Source organism: Sceloporus occidentalis, unplaced genomic scaffold, assembly GCF_023333645.1.
Source record: "Sceloporus occidentalis isolate IW3139 unplaced genomic scaffold, rSceOcc1.0.p SCAF_6, whole genome shotgun sequence".
In the NCBI taxonomy this organism is placed as follows: Eukaryota; Metazoa; Chordata; class Lepidosauria; order Squamata; family Phrynosomatidae; genus Sceloporus; species Sceloporus occidentalis.
This window is the reverse complement of record NW_028316986.1, coordinates 134,367,907-134,395,607: the sequence shown is the minus strand read 5'-3', so window position 1 is coordinate 134,395,607 and position 27,701 is coordinate 134,367,907. Positions and strand designations below refer to the sequence as shown.

The following is a 27,701-nucleotide window of genomic DNA, read 5'->3' as shown; positions in this document are numbered from 1 at the left end:
GCATTTTGAAGAAACTGTGAACTATTTGAAGAGTGGTTGGAGGATTAAAAAATCACCCAGCTTCAGTGAACATACTTTGCCCATCCCATTATATAGTAAGGAAATGTAATGTGGCATGTAGTTCTGCTTACTATATTAGTCAAACAAATACGGAAAGTCAGAACCCCTTAAATTTAGGACACAGAAATGTTTACTAGAAAGCCTACAGTATTGCTTGTTCTTATTGTGTGCCTTCAAGTCGTTTCTGGACTTATGGCAAGCTAACCCAGTCAGTTTCCATGGCTAAGCAAACTTTTGAACCCTGGTCTCCAGAGTAATAATCCAATGCCCAAACCACTACACCACACTGGCTCTCACATTGTTGCTACAAATGGTCTACTATACATGGCTCAAAGGGCACCATGAGAGGAAGGACAGAAAGAGGCTTTGGAAAAGGAGCCAATGGCTCAGTTCACATTTACATGAAATCTCTCTATTTCATGAAAGGCATGGCCTTGAAAATATGACAGAGAATGGAGAGAAAACTTCTAACTGTGTAGGGGAAATATTCTATCTCAAATCAGTCTAATAAATCTTATGAAGAATCTGCAAAGCATTTTATTTGAAATTAGATTACTTTGCTTAAGAATAGGATTCCATTAATCCCAATGCATTTTTTTTAAAAAAAATATTGACCTTTAAGCTGCTCTAGAAGCCTTTCTGGCTGATGAGTAGAGTCAAAATGCTTTAAATAAATGAAGAATCCAGTTTACCAGTAAATCCTCCTAAAATATAAACAGTCTTAGTGTAAACATAGCACCATATGAACATTTTGGATTTTTAAAAATGCCAAGTTGCTTTTTGCACAATAGGTGAGAATGATGGCCACAGAGAAAGGATCATGGGCTGTTTTAGAATGGGCCATCATTTTTCGTTGTGCCAAAGAAATCTTTGCTACTTTTGCCACCTTTTAATGACACGTACTTAAGTGATACTAATGTCTGCTCTTCCAGTGCAGAATGTAATTTCCAACAGATGACTGTTCTTGTGCTGCTATGGCAAAGATTACATTATAGTATATTTGGAAAGATGAACAACACTCAAGGGGAAGGGGATGTATTCTTCCACTCCAGACTCCTAAGGCAACCTGAGAAAGAAAATGGAGGAAAATACCCAAAGTGCTGCATATGCCACAGCCTTCACATAGGCATTTTTAGTGCAACACTAAAAGGTGTTTTTTCAGAATACCTGAAGCCCTGAGAGGACAGAATATATTAATGACTATTTTTGACAGGGAAAAAAAAGAAGAAGCATACCCAGAACCTTCAGAACGGGTTATTTACCACCCAATCTTTAAAACTCTCGACATAGGGCAAGGTGGATGGTTTGCAGCAGACAAAAAGACCAGCACCTACACTTATGAGGCTTTTGCCCTCTGCTGGTTTTTTCCATCATTGCACTATGATTGTGTATAATCACTCTTTCTGTCTCTCTTACACACACACATCCCACCTCCCCACAAAACCACATTACCACAAGAGTGCTTTCTAGTCTAGTCTTCACCTTTTTTTTTACAAGGGAAGAATGATGAAGAGCACTCTTATTGCAGGCACAGATTTGAAATATTTATGACAGATGCCTTTGAATCATCATCTCCCCACCCAGCCACCCACACGCCCCAGTTTTCCAAAAGGATGAACCCTGACTTGTAAGAGGCAAGGGCACACTGCAGCTCCCACTGTAGATAAGCCAGCCTTTAATCAAAATGAACCCTTTGCTCACAACCCCCCACCTACCCAGCCTAGTCAATGCCCAGGGATGACACTGCCCTCTTTTGCCTCACATTTCCATAAGGCATCAAAAGGCTGCGCTTTTAAATCCAAATAAGATGGATGCGCTGAACACGGCTCACTCACTTCCTCTTTCTCAGCAATAATAAAGTTACAAAATGTATATGCTTAAGTCTTAATGAAATGCGAGACGGCACATCGCCTCCTCCTCTACTTCTTCTTCCCCCTTCCAATAAAGTCAAGTAATGCAAATGTGAGATCCCTACAGTATTATTAATTCTGCTACATCGCACATTGAGCCAGTGATGCTGGGGCAGCAGAGGTATACGTTACATATCTATTGTGCCAGCTGATCTCGCTCGGGGACAAAGGCTTTCACCCTGAAGGAGAGGGCAGGTGGCAATGCCAGTCTTTTTGTCCTCCAAGGATTTTCCACAGAAGTAAAAGGTGAAAAGTGGGGTGGGGGGAGAAAGGGGGGAGAGCAGATTTAATTTCCTGCAGCTGTCAAGCTGATGTGATAAATCGGCATTTCTACAGCTACCAGTGTCAGACCTTATGAATCTGTCCTGGTTTTAAAAATGACAGTATCTTGGCATATAACTGATTTGTTTTAAAAGTGACTTTATTGTGCTATTTATGCCTCTTTGGAATCAAGCAATTTCTCCATCTCCCCACCCCTTTCTATCCCAGAATCAGGCTGTGTAGAGAACCATTCAAATCAAGCACTTTTTCTTTGTTATTTATTTGCAGCATTTCTATCACACTTTTCCTCCATGGAGCTGAAGGTGGTATACATAGCTCTGCTCCTTCTGACATTATTCTCACAACAATGCTGGGAAGCAGGTCAGGCTGAGAGAGAGTGATTGACCCAGTGAGTTTCATGGCTCATTAGGAATTTAACCTGGATCTCCTACATCTGGTCACTAATCTCACTGGTGGGAAAGGGTGTTTATTAGGAGTAAGATACACAAGGCAGTATATTCAGATCAGTTCACATCAAAAATCATTTGAGGAAAATCATTTGTTGAAAAATATCTGTGATACTTATTTTATTTCATTTTATATATTTCTTCAATTTATATCGTGCCTAGGGCCCAAGGCATTTAGGGACATTTTTCCTTAATAAGAGAATATGCCAAGATGTCAGATTTTTCCTATTAGTGCCATTGAGACAGAGCTACATGTGACCCCATCTCAATGTCTTAGCTTATCTGGAAAATTACTAGAATTTTGTAAAGAAGCTCCTAATTAACTTTTTACCCTTGTAAATCAGCCATTACAAGAGCAGACTGCAGACCAGCTTTGTGTGTTTGTCACTAGTGAACTTTACATTTTCATTCAAAGCTCCTCCGTTTAAGTGTGCCATATATACTGACTCTCGTTCCTGCCAACATGATTCCTGTGGTGTTCACATCTGAACAATATTTGCACCTGTAGAGCATATCACACCTTGGAATACTGTGAACACTGACAAGGCAACAAGATTCAACCCCCAAACACATGGTAAGAACAGAGAACTGTAAAAATGAATAGTAACAGCTTTAGGAAAAATAGCACCACCAAGCACACATAACAGGGTCAAGCTACAACTGACAGCCTTCCCAACTTTTACAATCAATCATGGCTTTCCCCACTAACATATTATTTAAATATATTTATAAATAAGCAGCCATGAATTCTGGGGAAAGGAGGGAGATCCCAATAGGATGAAAGCAACAGCACCGGGTAAGAGGGAGTGGGAGGGGAAGAATTAGTTCTTACCGTCTGAACAGAATTAAATATCTTCTTCCAAACCTCTTAAGCTATGACCACTTGAATACAAGAACAATTGACTGATCCTGTCCGAATTGATTCACACTATTCTTTGGTCAGGTTGTCCTTCACAAAGTGAGAGCAGAGTCAAAGGGATCAGAACTGGTAGAAATATGAAAGAAACTGCCAGGGTTTCCAGGGAACCATCTGCAAATGGTGCTGGTAAAGGCACAGGATGTAGACCCTCTTGGGAGGTATGGAAGAAGGGAAGAATGATACTGCTGAGAATGTGGACAGTGGACAGCAGGTTTCCACTTCAGAGCGTTGGCATTTCTATTGGTCAAAAATTGATGGAGAATAGACCTGTTGCCTGTGGAAAGTTCGTCCCTGTCACTTCCTTCCCCATCTTTTGTGGAGACGTTTTGTTTGTTTTGAGAAAATATTCTAAGGAACTGGTTCTTAACCTCTGATCCTCCAGATGTTTTCCCACTTCAATTTCCAGAAGCCTACAGAGGCATGGTAAATGGATCAGTGACTCTGGGAGTTGACATCCAAAAAAACCACGGGAAGTCAAATATTGCGAACCACTGTTCTGGGGCAATAAAATGCATCTAGGGAGGAAATTACTCCTTCTCCAGGAACAGAAATTCTTAGGACCTACAAGTAGGTTGGTGATCTCAAAATAGTGAAGTGACTGTCATCATGTGGGACATTCATCCCAACTCTCTGGAAAAGGTCCAGGTCATCCGTCTTCCCCATGTCATTCTGTAGCAAGTGCAATGATATGATTGAATCTTTCGAGTAACTCCAGACAAACCAACCATTTTTTTACTCCAATGAGGTGCTGGTGGCACAATATGCCCTGCTAGGGTCTTCCTTACAGGCCAGATGGGCCGGTGTTTAAGGACTGCAGCAGATGCATGGATCTGAATGGCAGGAACTATTAGCTGAAAATGAACTGCTCTATTCATCTTCACACTCTCTTTTTCTCATTAAACTACTCTTTCCTTGTATGAAAAATCATTCATGTGCTTTAAACAGTGAAGAGAGGGGAGTTGAGTGTCCAGTCCACTAGGATTAGTGGTGCAGCCACAACCCTTTCTATCCCTCTACTCTATTCTACTCTATGGAGAAGCACCATACAGAAAGCAACAATTTAAGCGCAGGTTTGTTAAAATACAAGGCACACAACATTGAAAAGTGGCTCTATATATTTAATCACCTCTGCTCAGAAGGTCAGGATAATCTTGCTGTACGAGAATGTGTGTAAAATGTGCCCTTTCCCACATTTTATTTAACAATTAGATCAATAGTTCAGATTTCTGGAAGCCATTTTTAGTGACATCTAATTTGCTTAGTGCAGGTTGAAGAGCTCAGTGCAGCATTATCCATCGAATATTCTCTTCAGTATTATTGAACCACTCCATTATGTGCTGTAGGAAAAGTACTATCCCTCCACTGAAACACAATTCCAACGAGCCTTTTGGAATGAGATAAGCTGAAAGAATTAGTTTCAGAAATCTCTGGATTCTTTCTTTTTAAGAAAGAAGAATTTGGCCCCAGAAACACTATGGCTATTTTTAGCCTGCTGCTTTACAGACGCTGCTGTACCCCTTCTTCTTGAATTTTCACATGCAATGGGAGAAACCAAATAAATATATATATAGCCATGTTAGTCTGTGGAATCAGTATATAGTGTGATCTTGTAACACCTTTGAGACTTAAGTCTACGAAAGCTCATGCTGCCAACGTCTTTCTTTAGTTAGTCTCAAAGGTGCTACAAGATTGCTGTACACAATGGGATAAAGGATTAAACGGAACAGGGTGAAGAGGCAAGAAGGCAGATGGTAATAAAGACAAGCAAAATTCAGAATTAGTTATAGCCCCTTCCTTGGTACTGATCTATGCACCCTGTTCCAAAGGAAAACCAACCACTTGTTTTATACAGTCAGCCCTCTGCATCCACGGATTCTGTATCCATGGCTTGAATATAGATATATATTTTATATCCAAAGGGCAAACCTTGATTTTGCCATTTTATATAAGAGTCATCATTTTACTACATCACTGTATATAATGGGACTAAAGGATCCATTTTGGTATCCATGGGGGTCTTGGTTATGCAACACTGAAACCCTATATTGCCACACAGAATTCTTAATAATGATATACATTGAAGCTTTGGCAAAGAATAGCATCCTACTACAAAATTAGCAACATTAGGTTCCAGAAGAACCTGTTTTAAGTGTCTTTCCATGTTCCTCATTCACAGACAGGAAGAGATTAAAGGTTATAGATTTCCAGTTTGCCCCACTAAGTCTGTTGCATTCTCAGAGTTTCTGAGACCCTTTAATGAGATCTGTGAAAATTAAGTGATGCAGAGTATCCATGGGCTGTATTTCATCTCAGTTCAGTGCTTTGTCAGCTCTTCATTGTTCTAATTCTGCCAGCTACTCAGGTACCGGAATGATCTACTATCCTTTTTGCCTTTTCACCTTCTCAAAGTGAGAAGATTTATTGCAATCCAAGATATAATGATCAAGCTGCTAGAGGGGGATGTCCTCCCATGATTATACCAACAGCTACTCACTCATTATTGTGTACTTCTAGTTGTTTACCATATACAAATTGGAACCTCCTTGCCTTACTATCAGAAGGCAAATTTTCCTTCCCAACTCTATAATTTGTTCAGCAGTACTTCAGTGATGTTCTAGTAAAAGAGACTGAATTACTGTGTTAAAGTTTTCGTTTAATAAATGTTATAAATATTTAAGCTATATTTCTTTCTTTTTAAAAAACTATTTGTCTCAATACCTCTTCACTCTGACATTTTTAAAGGAATTTGTTTAACTCTTCTTAACAAGTTTCTTCCTTAAATCTTCACATCAAAGGCCATACACAGATACAGAACAAACATCCAGACAGGCAGCAATTATTACCTAATATGTGTTGAGTCTCCCTTATATATTATTCCAAAATATTCCAAAAACCAAAACCTTTTTCATGAGTGGCCAAGATAGTGTCATATTTGCTTTCTGATGGTTCCGTGTACACAAACTTTGTTTCATGCATAAAATTATTAAAACTATTGCATATAAAATTACTTTAACACTATGTGTATAAGGTGTATAAGGAGCATAAATGAATTTTGCATTTAGACTTGGGTCCAATTTCCAGGATACCTCATTTTGTACATGTATGCAAATACTGTACATGTATTCCAAAATCCCAAATCAGCTCTGGTCCTAAGCATTTTGGATAAGGAAGACTCAACCTGTATTTTCAAAAATAAATAAATAAATAACCCATTCTTCCATGGGTTCAAAATACTGATGATCTCTAGAAACTGACATCATATGGTGAAAATCCAAAGGCTAAAGCCAACATTAATAATAATAATAATAATAATAATAAGTTTTATTTATAAACCGCTTTTCCGCAGTGATCAAAGCGGTGTACAGATAGAAATTGCAATGACTATATTTTGTGCAGACTAAAAATTGCAATACATAAATAAAACTTCAATAAAAACATTACAATTATACAAATTAAAACCATTACATCAGCCCTGCCTAGACTAGAAGCCTAGACCCAACATTAGCCCTGCCTAGACTAGAAGCAATGAAAGGAATGGGACTTAGTCCCAAAGGATCTGCTTTGGTAGGACAAACATTGGATTTAGTTTCCAACTAGTGGCTGTTACCTATACAAGAACTAGACATATTAAAATACTAGCCTGAAAGGGTAAGTTTTTAGAATCACAGAACTAGAAGAGACCTCAAGGGCCATCCAGTCCAACCCCCCAACCAAGCAGGAACACAGAATCAAAGCACCCCTGACAGATGGCCATCCAGAGCCTGTTTAAACACTTCCAAGGAAAGAGACTTCACACACTCCAAGGGAGTGTGTTCCACTATCAAACAGCTGTTATTTTCAGGAAGTTCCTCCTAATGTTTAGGTGGAATCTCTTTTCCTGTAATTTGTATCCATTGCTCTGAGTCCTAGTCTCTGGAGCACCAGAAAACATGTTTGCTCCAGCCTCAGCGACATTCTTTCAAATACTCAAACAGGGCTATCATATCACCTCTTAACCATCTCTTCTCCAGGCTGAACATAGTCAATTCCCTAAGTCTCTCCTCATAGGGCATGGTTTCCAGACCCTTCACCATTTTGGTCACCCACCTCTGGACATGCTCTAGCTTGTCAACATCCTTTTTGAATTGTGGTGCCCAGAACTGTATGCAGTACTCCAGGTGAGCCCTGACCAAAGCAGAACAGAGTGGCACGATTACTTCTCTTGATCTAGATACTATACTTCTATTGATGCAGCCTAGAATCACATTGGCTTTTTAAACTGCTGCATCACACTGTTGACTCATGTGGTCAACTTGTGGTCTACTAGATCCTTTTCACATATACTGTTGTCAAACGAGGTGTCCTGCATCCTATATCTGTGCATGGAGGACACTGGCTTGACAACAATATATGTGAAAAGGATGTATAGCAATAGTTCTCTATATCAGTAATGGTGTCTTAGACTGGTTCCAACTACCGGATAGCCCCCAGGAATCAATATAGAGAGCTGGATAATTTCAGCAGGCAGAGACCACAGAAAACACCCATTTTATCTTTCTCCATGGAGAAAAGGACTCAGCCATTATATGAAGGAAAGGCAGTTTAGTCATCATAAGGTGTGGCTATAGTACACAAAATCTTGGAAACCCACCTACACCCATGAGCAAGAAGTTTGTAAGGTACCATAATTCAAATGTAGTACCCCTTTTATTTACAATAGCTAGCATCCTGTATTGCAGTCACGAAGTCATAACCTATAGTCACAAATCTGTAACTGCTCTGTATTCACTAATATTATGCATTCGCAACAGTGGTGCTACTGCCACAATAACAAATGCTCAACAGCCAGCAGTTGCACCATGAAACTGAGGTCTGTTCTGCTGCCAATTGGGGTGCAGCAGGGTGACATTTCCAACCTCCTTCTCCCAGCAACCTGCAGTGTGACAAGGAACTGTGATGGTGTCCTGCTTCTGATTCTTATAGCTTCACTTGCTGGTGGAGGGGAGCAGGAAACACCCAAATCAGCAGCAGGACAGACTTCCATAGCTCTGCTGACTGTTAAGGTAGGTTTGGGGGGTAGGGACATGAAATGTTACTTAGTTGCACATTCATTATTAGTAGGTAATGTAATGTTATAATTTTTTTAGTGCCATAGAAATTCTTACACAACAATAATGCCTATCAAATTCCATCTCAGTTTTGAATTATAACAGATGTCTTCTCCAAATTTAGTAGCAGTTTTTAAAGTGGCAGCAGAGAACAGGAACTACATCTGAAACTATACAGACATACTTGGAATTAATTCCCACTGAGTATAGTAAATGTGAGATGGTAGTGTTAGCTTTAACCACTTCAGATGTCAAATCAGGAATCAAAATTTCTCAACCTTCACCTTAAACAGAATTCATTGTAACTAGAAAACTAGCACAGCAAGAGGACTGATAAAACATTTCCCTCAGGATGTGCTAGCTGACGTTGTTATTTTTGAATCCTGGAATTACTTTCCTTTTAGTAACAGATTTAGGATCTGCATTAAAAACTTACACATGGTTTACAGCATATATAAATACAACCTGCAACAGTCATAGATACTAAAAGTTAATCTAGTTTAGAATCAGCCACACAATGTGAATAACTAACCCAACCAACCTGATACTGTGTCAGTGTCACATTTGTTGTTGTGTGCCTTCAAGAAGTTTCTGATTTATAGTGACTCTAAGGCAAAACTATCATGGGGTTTTCTTGGCAAGATTTGTTCAGATTGCTGTCTGACATTGCTTTCCCCTTTGGCTGAGAGCATGTGACTTGCCCAAGGTCACCCAGTGGGTTTCATGGCCATTTATTGAAACAAATCCTGGTCTCCAGAGTTCTAGTCTAACACATACACCACTATGCCATGACATTACAGCTTTGGAAAGGATGTAGAAAACAGAACCCACACAGGTCACTATCCAACAAGGCCTTTGACCAGAAATATATTAAAGAAATACAAATGCTCCTCATATGTGAAGTGTGGCAGCCAAATGCCTCTGTTCCAAATATAGTACTGATCAATGCTGGAAGCACAGTAAAAATAAATAAAATAATACAGTGTCTCATCTCTTAGAATCATAGAATCATGGAATCACAGAATCGTAGAGTTGGAAGAGACCACAAGGGCCATCCTGTCCAACCCCCTGCCATGAAGGAACTCTCAATCAAAGCATCCCCGACAGCTGGCCATCCAGCCTCTGCTTAAAGACCTCCCAGGAGGTAGACTCCACTACACTCTGAGGAAGTGAGTTCCACTGTCGAACAGCCCTTACTGTCAGGAAGTTCCTCCTAATGTTGAGGTAGAATCTCTTTTCCTGGAGCTTGCATCCATTGCTCCGGGTCCTGTTCTCTGGAGCAGCAGAAAACAAGCTTGCTCCCTCCTCAATATGACATCCCTTCAGACATTTAAACAGGGCTATCATATCACCTCTTAACCTTCTCTTCTCCAGGCTAAGCATCCCCAACTCCCCGAGTCTTTCCTCATAAGACATGGTTTCCAGACCCTTCACCATTTTAGTCGTCCTCTTTTGGACACGCTCCAGTTTCTCAATCTCCTTTTTGAATTGTGGTGCCCAGAACTGGACACAATATTCCAGGTGGGGCCTGACCAGAGCAGAATACAGTGGCACTATTACTTCTCTTGATCTAGATACAGTGCTACCTCGGGTTACGAATTTAATTCGTTCTGCGGCGCCGTTCGTAACCCGATACATTTCGCAACCCGAAAAAGCCGCTGGAAAGCCGCTAGCCGCTAGCCGCGGTTTGAATTTCGCGCCGAAACGCGCCGAAAAGATTTTCGTAACCCGAAAAATCATTCGTAACCCGGAACAGTTTTTTTAAATCTAACTTTTTCGTACCCCGGAAATTTCGTAACGCGGTGAATTCGTATCCCGGGGTACCACTGTACTATACTTTTATTGATGCAGCCTAAAATTGCATTGGCCTTTTTAGTTGCCGCATCACACTGTTGACTCATGTTCAACTTGTGATCTACTTGGACTACTAGATCCCTTTCACACGTAGTTTCATTCAGCCAAGTGTCCCCCATTCTATATCTGTGTATTTTATTTTTCCACCCTAAGTGGAGTACCTTACATTTCTCCGTGTTGGATTTCATTTTGTTAGCTTTGGCCCAGCATTCTAGTCTATTCAGGTCATTTTGAATTGTGATCCTGTCCTCTGGAGTATTAGCTATTCCTCCTAATTTGGTGTCATCTGCAAATTTGATGAGTATGACCCCAATTCTGTCATCCAAGTCATTGGTCTTGAGGATATATATGATGTCTATAAACAGGAGGGAATGGCCCAAGCCCAAACATGCTCAGCATAGTTATTAGAATTAAAACTAAACTAAACTGAGCTAAAATTCCCTTCAGTGGGATTGTTTTGAATACAAACAGTAAACAAGTTCATTTACAGACAAGCATTTTCATATCATATACATCCTGCCAGATAAGAAGCTACCTTGTGGGAAGTAAGAAGTCTTACAGGAAGAACAGCGGCAAATAGAAATCTTCACATTATACTTACTTTTATTGTAGCAGGTTGCCAGTACCCCTTTATCAGCCGGACTGGCACTTATGTGCCAAATTTCACCAACTTGATGCAGTAGAACATTTTTGTTGATAATGTTATTTTCATCATCAAAATCAATGATGTGAATCTAGAAACGTGAGACAACAACCATTAGGTCTTTTCAGAGGGACTTAATTACACAGAAGTATTGAATGAAAGCAGGATGGGTTTTTATTTTATAAATATGATCATGCAATAAGAACTGGAAAAAATATCTGGAATATAGATCCTGAACCAGGTGTTACCTCATGTTATGAACAAATCCCATATTCAACAGGAAAAATAGGAGGGAAGAAATGAGAAAGTATTTTCAAAGAATTATACATTCACTTGAAAATCTATTCATTGCACTTCCCTTCTGATTAAAATATGCCTAACCTATCATACTATACAATTCTAACAACATTATCCGATTTGTAGTTGCCATAGTTCCGTCCTATGGAATCATGAGGTCTGTAGTCTGATGAGGCATTTCAGCCTCATCTCTAGCTGACAATTCTAAGGCTGCATCCACAGTGCAGAAATAATCCAGTTTGACACTGCTTTAACTGCTATGGCTCAATACCATGGAATTCTGGGAACTGTAGTTTTGTGAGACATTTAGCCTCCCCGGTGCAGTATTTGCATGTCACACTGGGGAAACCTACATGCAAAACATTTATTATTAGCCCATAAATTCAAATAAAATAGAGGTGCGTGCACTCTGTATACAAGCAAGATGCACACTACAACTAAAACAAGTGTTTGAGGGACAGAAGCATGCTTGCAAACAAAGCTGATACTGGAGGCCAGTGCTTGGTTTCGCAATATTTTGGCCTCCCAGTTATTTTTTGTAATTATAAAAAAAAATTTAAAAAAACACAACAGAAAAGACGATAGTGAGTTGCAAGGAAAGGGTCCGCAGGCACAATAATGCCTGTGGGGGTCATATTTCAGAACCCAGATATAAGGCATAATCATGATCTTATTTTCTAAGTGGTTTTATCAAGATGGGAATTCCAGAGCCATGGATCTATCCCAGTTTGACACCACTTTAACTGCTATGGCTCAATGCCATGGAATTCTGAGAACTGTAGTTTTGTGAGACATTTAGCCTTCCCAGTCAGAGAGCTTTGGTGTCACCACCAACTACCATTCCCAGCATTGAGCCGTGGTCGTTGAAACAGTATCAAACTGGATATTTTCTGCAGTATGGATGCAGCCTAAATAACCCCTGGTGAACTGCAATTCTCACGATTCTAGAGGATGTTGCCACAGCAATTAAAGCGGGATCATAACACTATAATTGTGTAGAGTGAAGAGGTCCATAGACAAATGGGATAGAGCCATGAATGTCCTATATTTTGCAGTTCCTTATCCTCCTTTGCGGCTATGACATCTGGTCACCCTGCAATGATGCAAACTATTTTTGTAGATAAGCAGGCTCCCCACAAAAGTTATTTTTTTAAGATTATCCACAATACTTCACCCAAATTCCAAAGGTACCCTTAAATCCAGAAAGATTTCTTCATCCCCCCCTTATACCATGCATTGATCTGGTTCAAAACCGTCTAATAACTCTCTAGGAGCGTTCTGAAATGTTTGCCATCCAGAAACAACATGTTTTCTATCATTAAAATATAGCCCCTCCATAGAGTTGCTCCTTCAGCCCAATGGGTACTTCCAAAGAGCCAAAGAAGAAACACGAGACTTACCCGTTGCACTAATGCAGGAGGCAGAATACCTTCAGTTTTCTCCCAATATTTTACATTATGTTTAACTACTTTTTCTTCAAATCTACTTTATTCATCCTACATATAATCTTACCAGCAATATCATGCCAAAAATGAAAAGAAAGAAAACAGCTTGTTTTATTATGATTTCTTTTAAATGAAAAACTTGGAACTTCTAGCCAAAAACAAAATAGAGAAAATCTGTTTTTCAGGCCAATACCTTATCAACAAGTATAAGGCTTGAAACGCTTCACAATTACTTGCTTTTCTGGATATGCCACATGAGATTTGTTTATGCAACCAATTGTCCTGAGATAAATCCCTTAACTCATTTCCGTCTCCAATCTGCGTACATAATAAGAGGCCAAAGCAAGCTGGAAGCCAGAAGAGCATCCAGAGACAGATGTTCTTTCCAGCTTGTTGTACAATGTCTGCATAAAATAGGATGTCTACATTATAAAAAACCCTTCCAGTACTTAGCCTGAAAAGACCACTTTAAAACACACACACACACACACACACACACACACACACACACAAAATCTTTGCTGAAACAGTGCAGAGCAGATTGTACTAGATTGGCTAGCTGCTTCATCTATATGCTCTCACAGCCTTCTCTAAAAATGGGAAGCCTCGCGTTGAAATTATGAAGTAGTCTCCTTGGCAGTGAAATTGATTCCCTAAAGGTGAGCCACAAATCAAAATTCAATTTGCTCCACCAACATGTATTATATGCCCCTACTAACCATATAAAGAGGGTCATTCAGCACATAAAGTAGAAGTGCCTTCTGCCCTATCTCAGGTCCCTCAAAGTCAGACATAGCTGCTCTTTCCTCTCTGGTGAGATGATTCAGAACCACGTCAGGCCCTAAGGACAAGTGTTATTAAATATAGTATGTCACCATTTCCAGAGGATTTTTATTATTATTATTATTTTCTGCACCCTTCTGGTTTGGAGACATGGAAAGCACTGAAGGTGAAACTAGATGAGGTGTCAGCACAAAGGTTTTGCAGGTTCATCAGCAAACTTCTGTAGAAAGGAAGTCAAATCTTCAATTTCCTTAGACAAGGTTTTCTTCAGATGGCTCCTACAGACATTACTTTTGGCACTTCCTTCTAAACTTAACATATAGTGTGCATTTATTTTGCCTTTTGTTAGTTCCTCACAACATTCATAAGTGTCTCAAAATATGTTTAATATTTGCTTGGCACTGAATGCTAACACATGAGGCAAATGAGCTCAGACAAGAGCTGTATGTTTGATATGCCTTCTCTAGCGAGATTCCCAGAAAAATACAAATATGTAGGGAACCAGCATTCAAAGATTCAAAGAAGACTTTTGGTATTCACAGAAGTGGAAGTTCCACTATCTGCTAGTTTATTTCCAGTCACAATTCAAAGTTGGTGGTGTCTTCTAAAGCCCTATACAGCGTGGGTCCAGGCTATCTGAGGGACAATACCTCCCTTTAAGAGGCCATTAAAGTTCTAAGATCTTCAGGAGAGGTACTGAAGTTTTTGAAGGTCTTTTGGTGGGAACAAGGGAGAGGGCCTTCCCATTGGGCTGCTCCCAGACATTGAAATTCCTGCTAGAAGAAAGTCAAAATGGTTTCTCCTTCCATTGGCAAATCAAAACATTCTTGTACCACCAGGCTTTTAGAAACTGACTGGGATGGGCTTTTAATGGTGTGCTATGCTGTTTTGTGGTTTGTAAACCGTCTTCTAATGAATTTTAATGGTTTTAACTTTATAAATAGATTAACTCTCGCTTCTGTAGTATTTATATTAATACTCCTTACAGATGTTTTCATATAGTTTTAATCTGTATTGTTTTGAACGTGGTGTAAGCTACCATGGGTACTATTACTGGGGAAAAGGCAGGATGCAAATGAACAAAATAAATAATTAAAAATGGGTCACATGTTCCACATGGGCTATGTAGAAGATGACACCACAGTCCTATCATTTGGATTTGGAAATAGGGGCACCCATAAAACCTGCTATTAACTCCTGATACTTCTCTCTGTGGTTTTAGGATGGATATGCCACCACCTCATTTGCTCTTCTGGCTTCTTTTTCTTTATATACAGTATTTGTATTTATATATTTCAAATATAATTGACTCATTTGAGAAAGTCACAACCTAAGTTTGAACTAGGACTCTCTACTCCACCTCTACTGCCAAGATCCTGGTCCATGCCCTAGTGATCTCACGACTTGATTACTGTAACATCCTCCTGGCTGGGCTTCCTTTTTCTCACCTCCGTCCTTTAATCTCTGTTCAGCGTTCAGCTGCACGCATTATCACTTCCACCCACCGCTCTGACCACATCTCTCCTGTGTTGGCATCCCTTCACTGGCTCCCCCTCCCTTTCCGCATTCAGTATAAGCTCCTGCTGTCGACATTTAAAGCCCTCCATGGACTGGCCCCTCCTTATTTATCAGACCTTCTTTCTCCTCACCTTCCCACCAGGGCCCTCCGTTCTGGTAGTCAAGGCCTGTTGTCACAGCCCAGGATTTCCTCTGCCCCATCCTGGATTCGCCCCTTTTCACTTGCTGCCCCTCACTCCTGGAATCTTCTTCCTCCACAAGCAAGAGCCATCACTTCTTTAACCAGCTTCAAAACAGAGTTGAAAACCATCCTGTTCAGAGAAGCCTTCCCAGGCATTGCATAATTGTAGCTTACTATTTGATGTTCTTTTGGTGCCTGTTTATCAAACCATTTCCTGTATTGCTATGTACTGAAAATGCATTATCCTACTTGAGAGTATGTATTATCCCTGGAAAATGATTAACCATCCATTATGAAGCCAAGCCCTCCCTCCAGTCCATCTGCCTTGGTCCAGGCCTCGGAGGTAGAGAGGAACTGCTGGACCTCTTACCCTTTCCCTCCACCACTCCCTTCTCCTTCTGTGTCATGTCTTTTTAGATTGTAAGCCCGAGGGCAGGGAACCGTCTAACTGAAAAGATTGCATGTACAGCGCTGTGTAAATTTACAGCGCTTCATAAATAAAGGTTAATAATAATAATAATTTTTAAATGACTGAGAAAGACTGCCTTAAAAGGAAATGTTCAGGCAAATAACTGCCAGCAACAGTACTATAGAGGTACCCCTGCAAAGAGCGCAATAATACTTACTAATGATTTTTAAATATCTGAGAAAGACTGCCTTAAAAGGAAATGTGCAGGCAAATAACTGTCAACAGTGGTACTATAGCCAATCTCTTGCATATTGTACACTCTCTTATGTTTTTGTTTGTGTAATAACTAGGTCTCCATTTCTTTGACAACAAGAGAGTATATTCAGTGGAATCATCAGTTATTAGCTCAGCTCTCCAGACCATATATAAGATGGTTTTAAAGAATGAACAGAGAAAAATAGGCACAATGTCACTCAAACCAAGTTAAGATGGCTAAACTTCATAAATATTTATCTGCAAGTACTAGTGAGTAATACATCTGAAACCCTAGTACCTCTGAATGAACTTATGCTAAATAGAAAGAGGTCCCTCTCTATGTGGAAGAGGCTTCCTGCAGAACTAGATTCAATTCTTTGTGTCTTCAATTTGCTCATTTTATCTGGATTTTTTTCATCCAAATCTGTGCTGAGGTGAAGGGGGAAAGGTAACATACAGTACATTAGTCTGCAGAATGGTTTCCTCATCACACTAATATTTGTGATTTCTGTTCTTCACTATATATGATATTCCATGAAGAATTCTATTTCTCTGACAACTATTCAGTGAATAACATTCAAGCAAAAGATGCAGTAGGGTCTTGATAACTTTTGCCCACCCATCCACATTATCTTTCCAAAACACGACCAAATGCTTTCCTATTTATAGTAACTGAATATTTATAAGCTGAACATGGCTGCAATTAACTCTCCCTCCACTAGCCACTTCATAACTTAAGTTTCCTCTATGTGATTCCATCCTCAAACCTTGCTGCCTCAGAAACTGAAGCAGTGCAACCTGCATGTTATGCCACCATCTGCCAGAAACTATTCAAAGCTCCACCATTACCTGACCTATGTAGAGACCAGGGCTGCTAAATTAAGCAATAACAATAGAGGTTCATGACACTTCTAATGGATTAATCACAAGCCATGGAGCTGATGGCTTCAAGCACTGCTAAAGGCCATTAACTCTAGCTGCTCATTAACGCCCAGAGAAACCACCTTGAACCTCAATTATTAACGCTGGCACACACACACCAGAGAAATGAGAAAGGAGAAATTATTGGCAGAATAAAAACCAGACACAATTAAGTTGCCTGAATCACAGTAATATTTTCGATCTAACATTCCGCCTTGATCTCATTGGAGAGGTGGGGTATAAATAAATGTATTATGTACTGTTGTTGTTGTTATTGTTATTATTATTCTATAGAACACTTTAAAACATCCCAGGGCACAAAAATATGCTGATATGCCAAAGACAATTGGTTTGGTTGAAGACATTTACTAATCAAGTGTTGAAAAGGATCTCTATATTGTCCAATCAGGATGCTACCACTGACAACAATATCCTTGTCTGAAATTTGGCCTCTAATATCTGAAGCTACTCATCTCTTAATGTGGTCAGTGCTTTTCTCCGTCAAACACTGGCCCTCCAGATGTAGTTAGAGTATATGGTAACTCCCTTAAGTCTCAGACAGAATGGCCAGCATTAAAGGACAACAGGACTAGAAGACCACAGGTTCACCCACTTCTGTAATGTATTTAATAAGATCACAAAATGCTTGCTACAACATGTTAAAGACAGTTTCAGGAGACACAAACCGTGAGATCCCATTCTCGATAGCAGCCTCATATTTTCTTTCTTTTGCTGAAAAGAATACTTTAAATATGAATTACAATTTATGAGATAAACAAATGTCACAAATTACAGTCAGCCCGCCATGTCCACAGATTCAATCATCCATGGCCTGAAAATATCCCCATTTTATATAAGGATGACATTTTACTATACCATTGTATATAACAGGACTTGAGCATCCACTGCAAAACATTCACACAATGTGCTGTATATGATCAGGCCTCCAGAGTGGATATCTATTTTGAACAAATGCTTTATTCCATATATGAGCATGAATGATTTGGGATTCTTTTATCCCAATTCCTTTTGCTTCCCATATTTGGTCACCCTTTTCCACTGGAATTACTGACTGTAACATTTTAAGCATATGAACTAATAATTCAGACTTGAACGTTTCCTCCCAAATTCATAATATTTTTGTTTTAAATAGAGCAACAATTATATTTTATTAATTTCTGAACTTTAAAATTCTGCCCTCTTGTGAATTAGCTCTTCATATATCTTTAACGCCATAACTTTTTATGTCTTTTTTTCAATACTCATTATTTTCTTTGATAATTTGTCCTTTTTTAAATTATGTATTTTTAAGAGCTGAGAGTTCAGTGATATAAATGCCTCTGGCAATTGCCTTGATGACATCCCACACATTTGCACTGGACATATAAACTGTTTCATTAAGCTCAAAATACTATATCACCTCTTTCTTAACCTTGTCAACACTGAGTGGGTGTTGAAAAAGAAGGGGATGTAGTCACGAAGCGTATGTATTAGGTTTATCTATTGGAAATTTCATCTGTAAAAATATAGTAGAATAGTCTGAAAAGGTTTGGTGTTTGATACCAGTGCCTATTATAACCAATACTAACACTGAGGACATCACAGTACAATCAATTCTAGTATCATGGCATAGAGAGAAGAAAGAATAATCTCTTACTCCTGGATTAGCAAATTTCCAAGGATAAGGGGTCTTTGAAAGCAAGGAAAGTTCTCTTTTTTCTTTTTTCTTTTCTGTCCCTTTCTATCTATTTCAGAATCTGCAATCATGTTTAGATCATCCCTAATAATGAGTGAACCCTCCTGGAATTTTTATAGCTTAATAAGGACACCCCTGAGGAATTCATATTGTCCTGTATTTGAACGGTATATTAAGGTAAAAGTATAACTATGTCCTTCTATTTTCCCTTTAACAAATAAAAAGCACCTCCTGGGGATAGAGTCAATACATCTCTAACGGCAAAAGGGAAAGAAGAGGCAAACAAAATTGCAGAGCCTCTAGACTCTGTTGTTCCTGGGGCCAAATATTGTTGATGATACAATTTACCATTAAGTCTGATATACTATCCCTTCTTTTGATATGTTTTAGAAAAACCACCTCAGCCTTATTCTTTTGTAGGTAGACAGAGAGCCACCTTTGTTTCAAAACTGTTTGCAAGTCCTTCACATTAATAGGTAAGCAAGTTAAATCTCCCATTTATGGGGTGGGCGGGGAGAATGCCTTATCTTCTAGTGTATACTGTGTATGACCTTTTGAAAAACAATGAATGGTAATTACAGAAGGACTGCATATTATGTGAATTTATATAGCAAGGTTTATTTACAAGCATCAGAAAAAAATATGTTCTCTCTAGTTATATTCTAGATCCTCCAGCACAGTTCTATGGTTTGCTTCAGCCAGAAGTTGGAAATAGAGTCATGTTGGAGGACAAATTATTTGTTTGTTTGTTTATATCCCACTCTTTTCCCAGAACTGGGACTCAGAGCGGCTTCAAAACATTAAAAACCAATACAATTAAAAACCACAGAAAAAAATATATTAAAAAGGAATTAAAACAGATAGTTATTAAAAGTATAAAACCCATTTTAAAAAGATAAATTATATACATATAAAAACTGTAACAAATTTTTGAAATGATACAACATCCCAGCCTGTCCTTATAGCAATTCCTTAAACACCTGTGTGAACAGATAGGTCTTAACCTGCCGACAGAAGGCCATCAAGGAGGGAGCCATTCTGATCTCCTGGGACAGGGAGTTCCAGAGCCCAGGGGCAGCCATTGAGAAGGCCCGCTCTCACATCCCCAACAACTGTGCTTGTGATGGTGTTGGGATGAAGAGAAGGGCCTCTCCAGAGGATCTCAGAGTCTGGGCAGGTTCATACAAGGAGATACAGTACAATCTGCCAAATAGTGTGGACCTGAGCCATGTAGGGAGATATATATATATATCTCAGCACCTTGAATTCTGACCAGAAACAAACTGGCAGCCAATGAAGGTGTTTCAGCAGGGACGTTATGTCATCTCTGTAATCTGCCCTGTTAGCAGTCTAGCAGCAGCTCTTTGAACCAGTTGAATTTTCTGAACAAAGGTAGCCCCATGTAGAGCCCGTTACAGTAGTCCAAACAGGATGTAACCAAGGCATGTACTACCGTAGCCAGATCAAGGAACGGGTGCAGCTGGTGCACAAGTTTTGAATGTGAAAAAGCACTCCTGGTCACAGCAGAGCCTGGGCCTCCAGGTTCAAAGCTGCGACAAAGAGTACCCCTAAACTGCGAACCTGTGACTTCAGGGGCAGTATGATCCCATCTAACATAGGATGGATCCCTATTCCCTGATCTGCCTTCCGACTGACCAGGAGCACCTCTGTCTTGTCTAGATTAAGTTTCAACTTGTTTGCCTTCATCCAGTCTAGTACCGATGACAGACATTGGTTTAGGACCAGGATAGTTTCCTTGGATTGAAGTTGGAAGGAATACTAGAGTTGAGTGTCATCTGCCTATTCATGACACTGTATCCCAAAACTCTCTCCCAGAGGTTTCATGTATATGTTAAATAGCATAGGGGACAGCACAGAACCCTGAGGGATCCCACAGTCCAATGGCCAGGAGATCGAGCAGGAGTCCCTCAGGACCACTTTCTGGGTTCGCCCCTCCAGGAAAGAATGGAGCCACTGTAAAACAGTACCTCCAAGCCTCACCCAAGAGAAGCGGTCCAGAAGGATATCATGATCGATGGTATCAAAAGCCACTCAAAAGTCCAGGAGAACCAACAGGCATATACTCCTCCTGTCTAGTTCCCTGTGTAGGTCATCTATCAAGGCAACAAAGGCTGTACCTGTTCCATATCCAGGCCTGAAACCAGACTGAAATAGATCTAGATGGTTCATCCAGAAACCCCATAGAAAATGAGGAATCTCTCGGTCATCCAGTACAACTCTATGGTCAACCTGCTGCAGATGCATACCACAGAACCATGCTGGAGGACCTAGAAAATGCCTAGGGAGAACAATTTGTGATTAAAAAGATGCTATAAGATCTCAACACAATTTGTCATTCATTTCAAGAAAGAGAAATAGCATTCCAGATTATACGCGAAAATCCTATTATGCAAAGGGTTCTGAAATGGAGCCTCCAAGTAATACACGGTCTGCCTGTACAGGAAATTTCAACAACCACAGCATAATAACAACAACATGTCTTTTTACATTCTGCCAAGAGCAGATCGCACAAGGGGCTTCCTGCTTGCATTGTCTATAAAGACTCACTGCACTGGCAGAAAATTGCAGGGGTAGGATAAATATAAACTGCCATATAGAATCTAAACCTAAATTTGACAGACATGAATAATTTTAAAAACATAAATTTTGCAATTCAAATTAGGAATTTATGAGCAAATGTGATACATTCTTTTCATGACACCTATATTAAAACTCATTTAGATATGAAGTTTCAAACATACTGTAAAATAAAGGAAAATTCTGAACAGAATATTATACAGCAAGAATAGAAACCTGTCGTGGTCACCTCTGGTGCTTTAAGCTTTTAGAAGTGTCTTCAAGTGATCAGCCCTTGGTTTTCGTTGTTCTGTTCCTATTTCTTGTATAAAGCTTGATCCAGTTGCAATTGCCTGTTATTTCTCTCTCAAATAGGTTTCTGGAACACTTTGCAGAAAGGCAGCTGTATCTATTCCAAGTGCTCTGAATATTTCTACAACACCTACAGATGTGCTTGTACAATAGAATTTGCCACCATGTTGAAACATGAGCTGAAATGGAAATCCTCATCTATACCTAATCTATTTGATCTACAGGCGATGTGAACTAATCTTGCGAAGAAGACTCCATGATAGGTTTGCCTTAGGGCTCAAGAGATCCGACTGCTGAAGATTCCCACCTTTGTCATTTTGAATCTGCTTTGCTGCCATTGTTAGGCCACCTTCTTCATTTGACAGATCAGGGTTAACTGGTCTGTCTTTTGTTCCAAAATAGTAAAATCCTAGTCTTTTGTTCCCCCTTTGTTGGTCTGCATAATGTACCTTTTGATCTGTACATAGAGAGATCTTGTAGCATCTTTAGCACTAACTGAAAGAAAGATCTTGTAGCACCTGTAGCACTAACTGAAAGAAATAAATTGGCAGCATGAGTTTGCATAAGTTTGCTGCCAATTTCTTTCTTTCAGTTAGCCTCAAAGGTGCTACAAGATCTCTCTACATACTGATACTACAGACTAACATGGCTATATCTTTGAATTCTTTCGATCCGTAGTTGTAATTGTTTAGCTTCCTAATTGTAGCCTTTATGAATGAATTGCTTTCTCACATTTTCAATCTCACAGTTTGGGAGACACACCAATATACCTAACAGTGGGTATAGAATGTCTGCATTTCCCCTAAATTGTTACTTTTTTTTTTAAAGTAAGATGACATTTTAATTACATTTGTGTCAAAGTGCATATTGCTTTCCTGGGAACATCAAAATTGTACATTGCTTTTTGAATTGTACATTGTTTTTCCCATCCGTGGGGCAGGGGCTCAGAATCAAAAATGATACAGATGGGAAGGGCCCCCTGTACATAAGAAAACCTAAACCTATTTGGGGGGAAACCATAGCTCCTCCAATTTTCTATGTATGATCTGGAGTTTTAAAAGTTGTTTTTAGAAAGTAATGCACCAATATTAACTTTAAGAGTATTAAGTTAATGACAGAGTTTTGTTTTTACAAAAAAAAAAACCCACCCCATACTTTAAAAATGGAAAAGTAGCCAAAAGTCTTCTGCAAAAACATTTTAGGAGAAAAATGAAAACATTATATATTACCCTACCAAAAAAAAAAAACACCCAATGACTAAATGTTACAAGTTGTTATATTACTTCATACAAATACAGTTATATCCTTGATACCCCCAAAAGTAACATATTATTGGTAATGTTATTGCTACTTACATAATAGTTTGGATTTTAAAATGGCAAAAGCACAAATCTCCTTAAAGTAATATTGGACAAAATTCAGCAATAAACAAGGTTACAATGGCATGATGCAATTACTGAAGCACTTTACCCAAACATTTTTGTGAGCTGAAGAAAGGACATTCATCAATGAGATCTAAGATTTCTTTAAGCCATTTTGAAAATGCCACGTCACTGCAAGTATCATTTTTAAAAACCCTGCAGATTTTATTAAATCTGTACAAGAGCAATGTGTACTATCTTTCATTTTTAAAATTTAAGATTCAAGGGAACATTCTGTTTTGTCAGTGAGTTCTTTTGGTCCTGCAACTCACTAGGCTCCCTAAGCATAAGAAGACTGCTGCTGCAGGGCATAGTAATAGAAGGCTGAGACACCCAGATTTTGAAAAAGGCACTGCACCACTTATATATCTCCAAATACTATGTGGGGAATTCAGGATTATTATTTTTTATTAAGCAATCTTATTATTACTTACTTGGGGAGGGGGGTGTAAGCAAGCTTATCTCACTGCTAGGTGAGAGGTGATGTATAAATATGCTCCCACTTTTACCTCCCTACTAGTGGAACCATGATGAGATGGGATTTGTTATATAGGTTCAGTTGCTGTGTCAGGGACATAGCCAAGGGGAGGGGGGGTTCTTGGGGTCCAGATCCCCCCTTCCATTAGAAAAATGGTGTGTGCTGCTGCGCTGCCACACCCAAGCCTCATTGTAATGGTGACACTTAGTCTGGAAACCCCCCTTCCTAAAATCCTGGCTACGTCCCTGGCTGTGTATAAAAGGTAATTCTTTGTAGTGGCACTTAAAACTTTGTAACACCCTGGAGAGCCAATGGGGGGCCTTCCACAATTGCACTTTGTACTATTATCTTTCCATGAGCCTACATGCTCGTTGTTGATGTTGTTGTGTGCCTTCAGGTAGTTTCCAACTTATGGCAACCCATGGTGACCCTACTGTGGGGTTTTCTTGGCAAGTTTCTTTACAGGAGGTTTGCCATTGCCATCCTCTGAGGCTGAGATTGAGTCATTTGCCCAAAGTCACCCAGGGTTTACATGGCCAAGCCAGTATTCAAACCCTGGTCTCCAGAATCATAGTCCAGTGCTCAAACCATGACACCACATTGGCTTAGTCAGACAGAACCACCCTTTTCTTTCTTCCATCATTGTTTCTTGAGTAAACCACTCACTCTCCTCCATCAATGAAACTGGTGTGGATTTCAGTAGGCGTTTCAAGATGTAAAACTTTTTAACAAACCTTCATTCTGCATATAGTCATTAACAATTATTAGATCATTGCAATAAATTTGCAGTGGAGCCCCCAATTTCATATAATTATTACGTATGTGTATGCATGTGTATGCATGTGTAAGTCAAGTTACCTGTTGACTTATGGTGACCCCATGAATTTCAGAGGTTTTTCTTAGGCAAGAAAGACTCAGAGATGGTTTTGCCAATTCCTTCCTCTGAAATGTAACTAACCGCCTATTCACTGTTTGTCTCCCATCCAAGATCAGACAGGGATCTGCTGCCATTAGGGTATTTAGGTCAGTTGCCAACATTGTTTAATATCCTCTTCTTGCTTAATCTGATGGAGTATTATTTTTAAAATATATATTTTAAAAGAACCAATCATGAGGCCACTTACCCTATGATGTTTGATTTCCACTTCCACCTCATTAAAAACACAACAATATGGCATGGTCAAACTATCAATTGTTTATTGTTGTTTCTTCATTCAAGTAATTTCTGACTTAGGGAGCCCCCAAGGTGAACCTATCACAGGGTTTTCTGGAGCTGAGAGTGTATAACTTGCCCAAGGTCACCCAGTGGGTTTTCATGGCTGCAGCAAGAATCAAATTCTCATCTCCAGAGTCCTAGTCCAATGCGCAAATCAGTACACCACACCAGCTCTCAAACTATCAAATACATAGGCTAATTAAAATAGTTAAGTGGCCCAAGATACAGTAGCATCCCTTCTGCCATTCCCCCCTGCACTCCTAATGCACCACACAGGTATGAGAACAGCAATCCTAGGGCACAATTCTTATGACCCCAATAAAATTGATGGTAGCACTCCACTTCACTACTGGCAGCTATCAGCAATCCTTCTCTTTCTCTAGCCACAGGTAGCTTTATCAAGTTGACAACAGACCTTGTGTGTGGGTAATGCACTGGAGATGCAGTACTCTTGAAATGGCACTGAAGTCAAGGAGGGCATGTCATACAATCATCAGGATTTTTCTAGGCCAATTTTCCCGAGAATGCAACATGCAGCTTTGGCACAGCTTCTGGCCTCTTAAGATGTGTGGCCCTATACAGACAGGCCAAATAAAGCTGCTTCAAATCACTTTGGAGGTATGCTGTTTAAATGAATCATGCGTCCTTAAGAGTCCAGAAGCCGTGCCAAAGCCATTCTCCAGTCCTATGTACTGGAGCTTGGCTTTGGTGCGGCTTCCAGACTCTTAGGATACACGCATCACTTAAACAGCATACCTCCCAAGTGATCCGAAGCAGCTTTATTTTGGCCTGTCTGTACGGGCCCTATATTTCAGAGGATGGAACTGGCAAAATCTCCTCTGAATATGCCTTGCCTTGCTCATCCCATTATTTCCCATTAACATGGACAGGATATTATATTTGCATGCTTGTTGCTCATCAAACTCCTGCTCACTCCCACAATACAATTTCTTAGGTAGAACTTCATTACTGAACACTGTTCAAGCTCATGCCTGATATGTCTATTTTGAAATGGCACTACAGTTAAAAATTCAATTTGGCAAGGAAAAATCATTATCCTTCTGAAAGCTCTAGAAACATTTCCAATTCTATTTTCATACAGCTTTTATACAAACTTACCTGATTATCATATTTCAGAGACTGAGTTCCAACCAGAAACCGTATTGCATCTGTTTCTGCGGTCTGGGGTGTTAAAGCTCTTGCCTGCATGGAGAAGAGCAGGAGGAAAATAAAAATACAATCATATCCAACACATTTTGGCATTTTGAATTGTGCAGGACATCAGTTACCAAGTTCAATGTTCTTGACATTGAATCCATTTACATTTTGATTTTTTTTAAAGTGAGTTTTTTGTTAGATGGATTTATCCAGTGATGTCTTTACTCTTTCTCTACTTTTCAAGAACATATTAGGTAAACAGGTTTGATTTGCTTCAGATGTAAGAGGCCCCTCTAAAATAAATTATAGAATAGAAATTTCATAGGTAGAAAGTATGTATTGAATATAACAGCAACTGCACTAACGTGCAAGGTAGACCCCACAAAAAAGGACCAAATCAGCATGCAACTCTGTTCAAGTTACTGAATGTATGCATTTTATATTTTATATTATATTTGTTCCATACAAAAGCCATTCTACACAGAAATATGTTTTACATTTGGGTTGTTTCTTTTAAGGCAACATAATAGGATCCAAAGTAAATTAATCACACTAAGGACTTACTAAATCAATGTAAAAACTTCATATCACCTAACACATGAATATGGGATGCTGTTGCTGTGTGCCTTCGTTTCTGATTTATGGAAGGTGAATGTGTGACATGTTTTTGCCTTCTTCTGAGGCTGAGAGTGTGTGATTTGGCCAAAGTAACTCAGTGGTTTCCACGGCAGGGCAGAGATAGGAACTCCAGACTCCAGAATCATAGTTCAGAGCTCAAACCACTACACCATATTTGCTCTCTATGGGATGGTGTCTTATACTAAAGTCAGACCACTAGTCCAAGTCACTCATTACTCAACTACATTCACTGGCAGCTATTCTCTAGAATTTCAGATAGGAGCTTTTCTTAGCCTAACTCTGGAAAGTGGGAGTGCCAGGGACTGAATCTAAAATGATCTGACTGTAAGGAATTTGTTCATACACTAAGTTACCCCAATGTTCCTTCTTTCTTTCCTAGAGAAAGAAAGAAAGCACTCCCAACTACTAAACGAGGCACAGGTGTGTGTGAATAGCCATACATGAATGCAAAAATAAAAGTGTAGTTTTATAGGACTTTGAAGATCTTATATATAGTCATCAATTATAAACTGTAATGGAAAGAAAACCATCAAACATTTCCACAAAAGTTCAGATAGTTGGTTGGTTATCGTATTTTCCGGTGTATTAGACGACTTTTTAACCCCTAAAATCTTTTTGAAAGTTGGGGGGGTCGTCTAATACGCCGGGAAGGCTCCGCTGCCGTTGCAAGGGCCACCGGCCTTCTCCTCCTCCCAGGCCCCACGGAGCCCGGGAAGGAGTGCCGCGGCCTGGCGCGAGGGCCGCCGGCCTTCTCCTCCTCCCAGGCCCCCCGGGGAGGCTTGGAAGGAGGGCCGCTGCCGGCGCGAGAGCCGCCGGCCTTGCCTTCCTCCCAGGCCCCGCAGAGCCTGGGATGGAGCGCCGCGGCCTGGCGTGAGGGCCGCCGGCTTTCTCCTCCTCCCAGGCCCCGCGGAGCCCGGGAAGGAGCGACGCGGCCTGGCGCGAGGGCCACCGGCCTTCTTCTCCTCCCAGGCCCCACAAAGCCCAGGAAGGGGCGCCGCGGCCTGACGCGAGGGCCGCCGGCCTTCTCCCTCCTTGGATTTTAAGGAAGGGGTCTTATACGGCGAGTATATCCAAAACTCTATATTTTTACTGGAAAAGTTGGGGTCATCTTATATGCCCAGTCATCTTATATGCCGGAAAATACGGTAGTTGTGAACATTCACTATGGAATGTGTATACACTATGAATCATTGG

General features: G+C 39.9%; 1 protein-coding gene across 3 annotated transcripts in view; it reads right to left on the bottom strand.

Moving 5' to 3' along the window:
* LOC149311424 (EARP-interacting protein homolog) overlaps nucleotides 1-27,701 on the bottom strand; it is a 96,890-nt gene that overhangs the window by 59,601 nt on the left and 9,588 nt on the right. For all 3 annotated transcript variants that reach the window (XR_016281794.1, XM_089531030.1, XM_089531029.1), the window contains 2 exons: nucleotides 25,830-25,913; nucleotides 11,160-11,292 (listed from right to left, as the gene is read on the bottom strand). Coding sequence is in view for 2 of the 3 variants with exons in the window: in XM_089531030.1 (XP_089387156.1) it covers nucleotides 11,160-11,292; nucleotides 25,830-25,913 (217 nt within the window). In the remaining variant the exon portion in view is untranslated. The remainder of the gene's footprint in view (nucleotides 1-11,159; nucleotides 11,293-25,829; nucleotides 25,914-27,701) is intronic.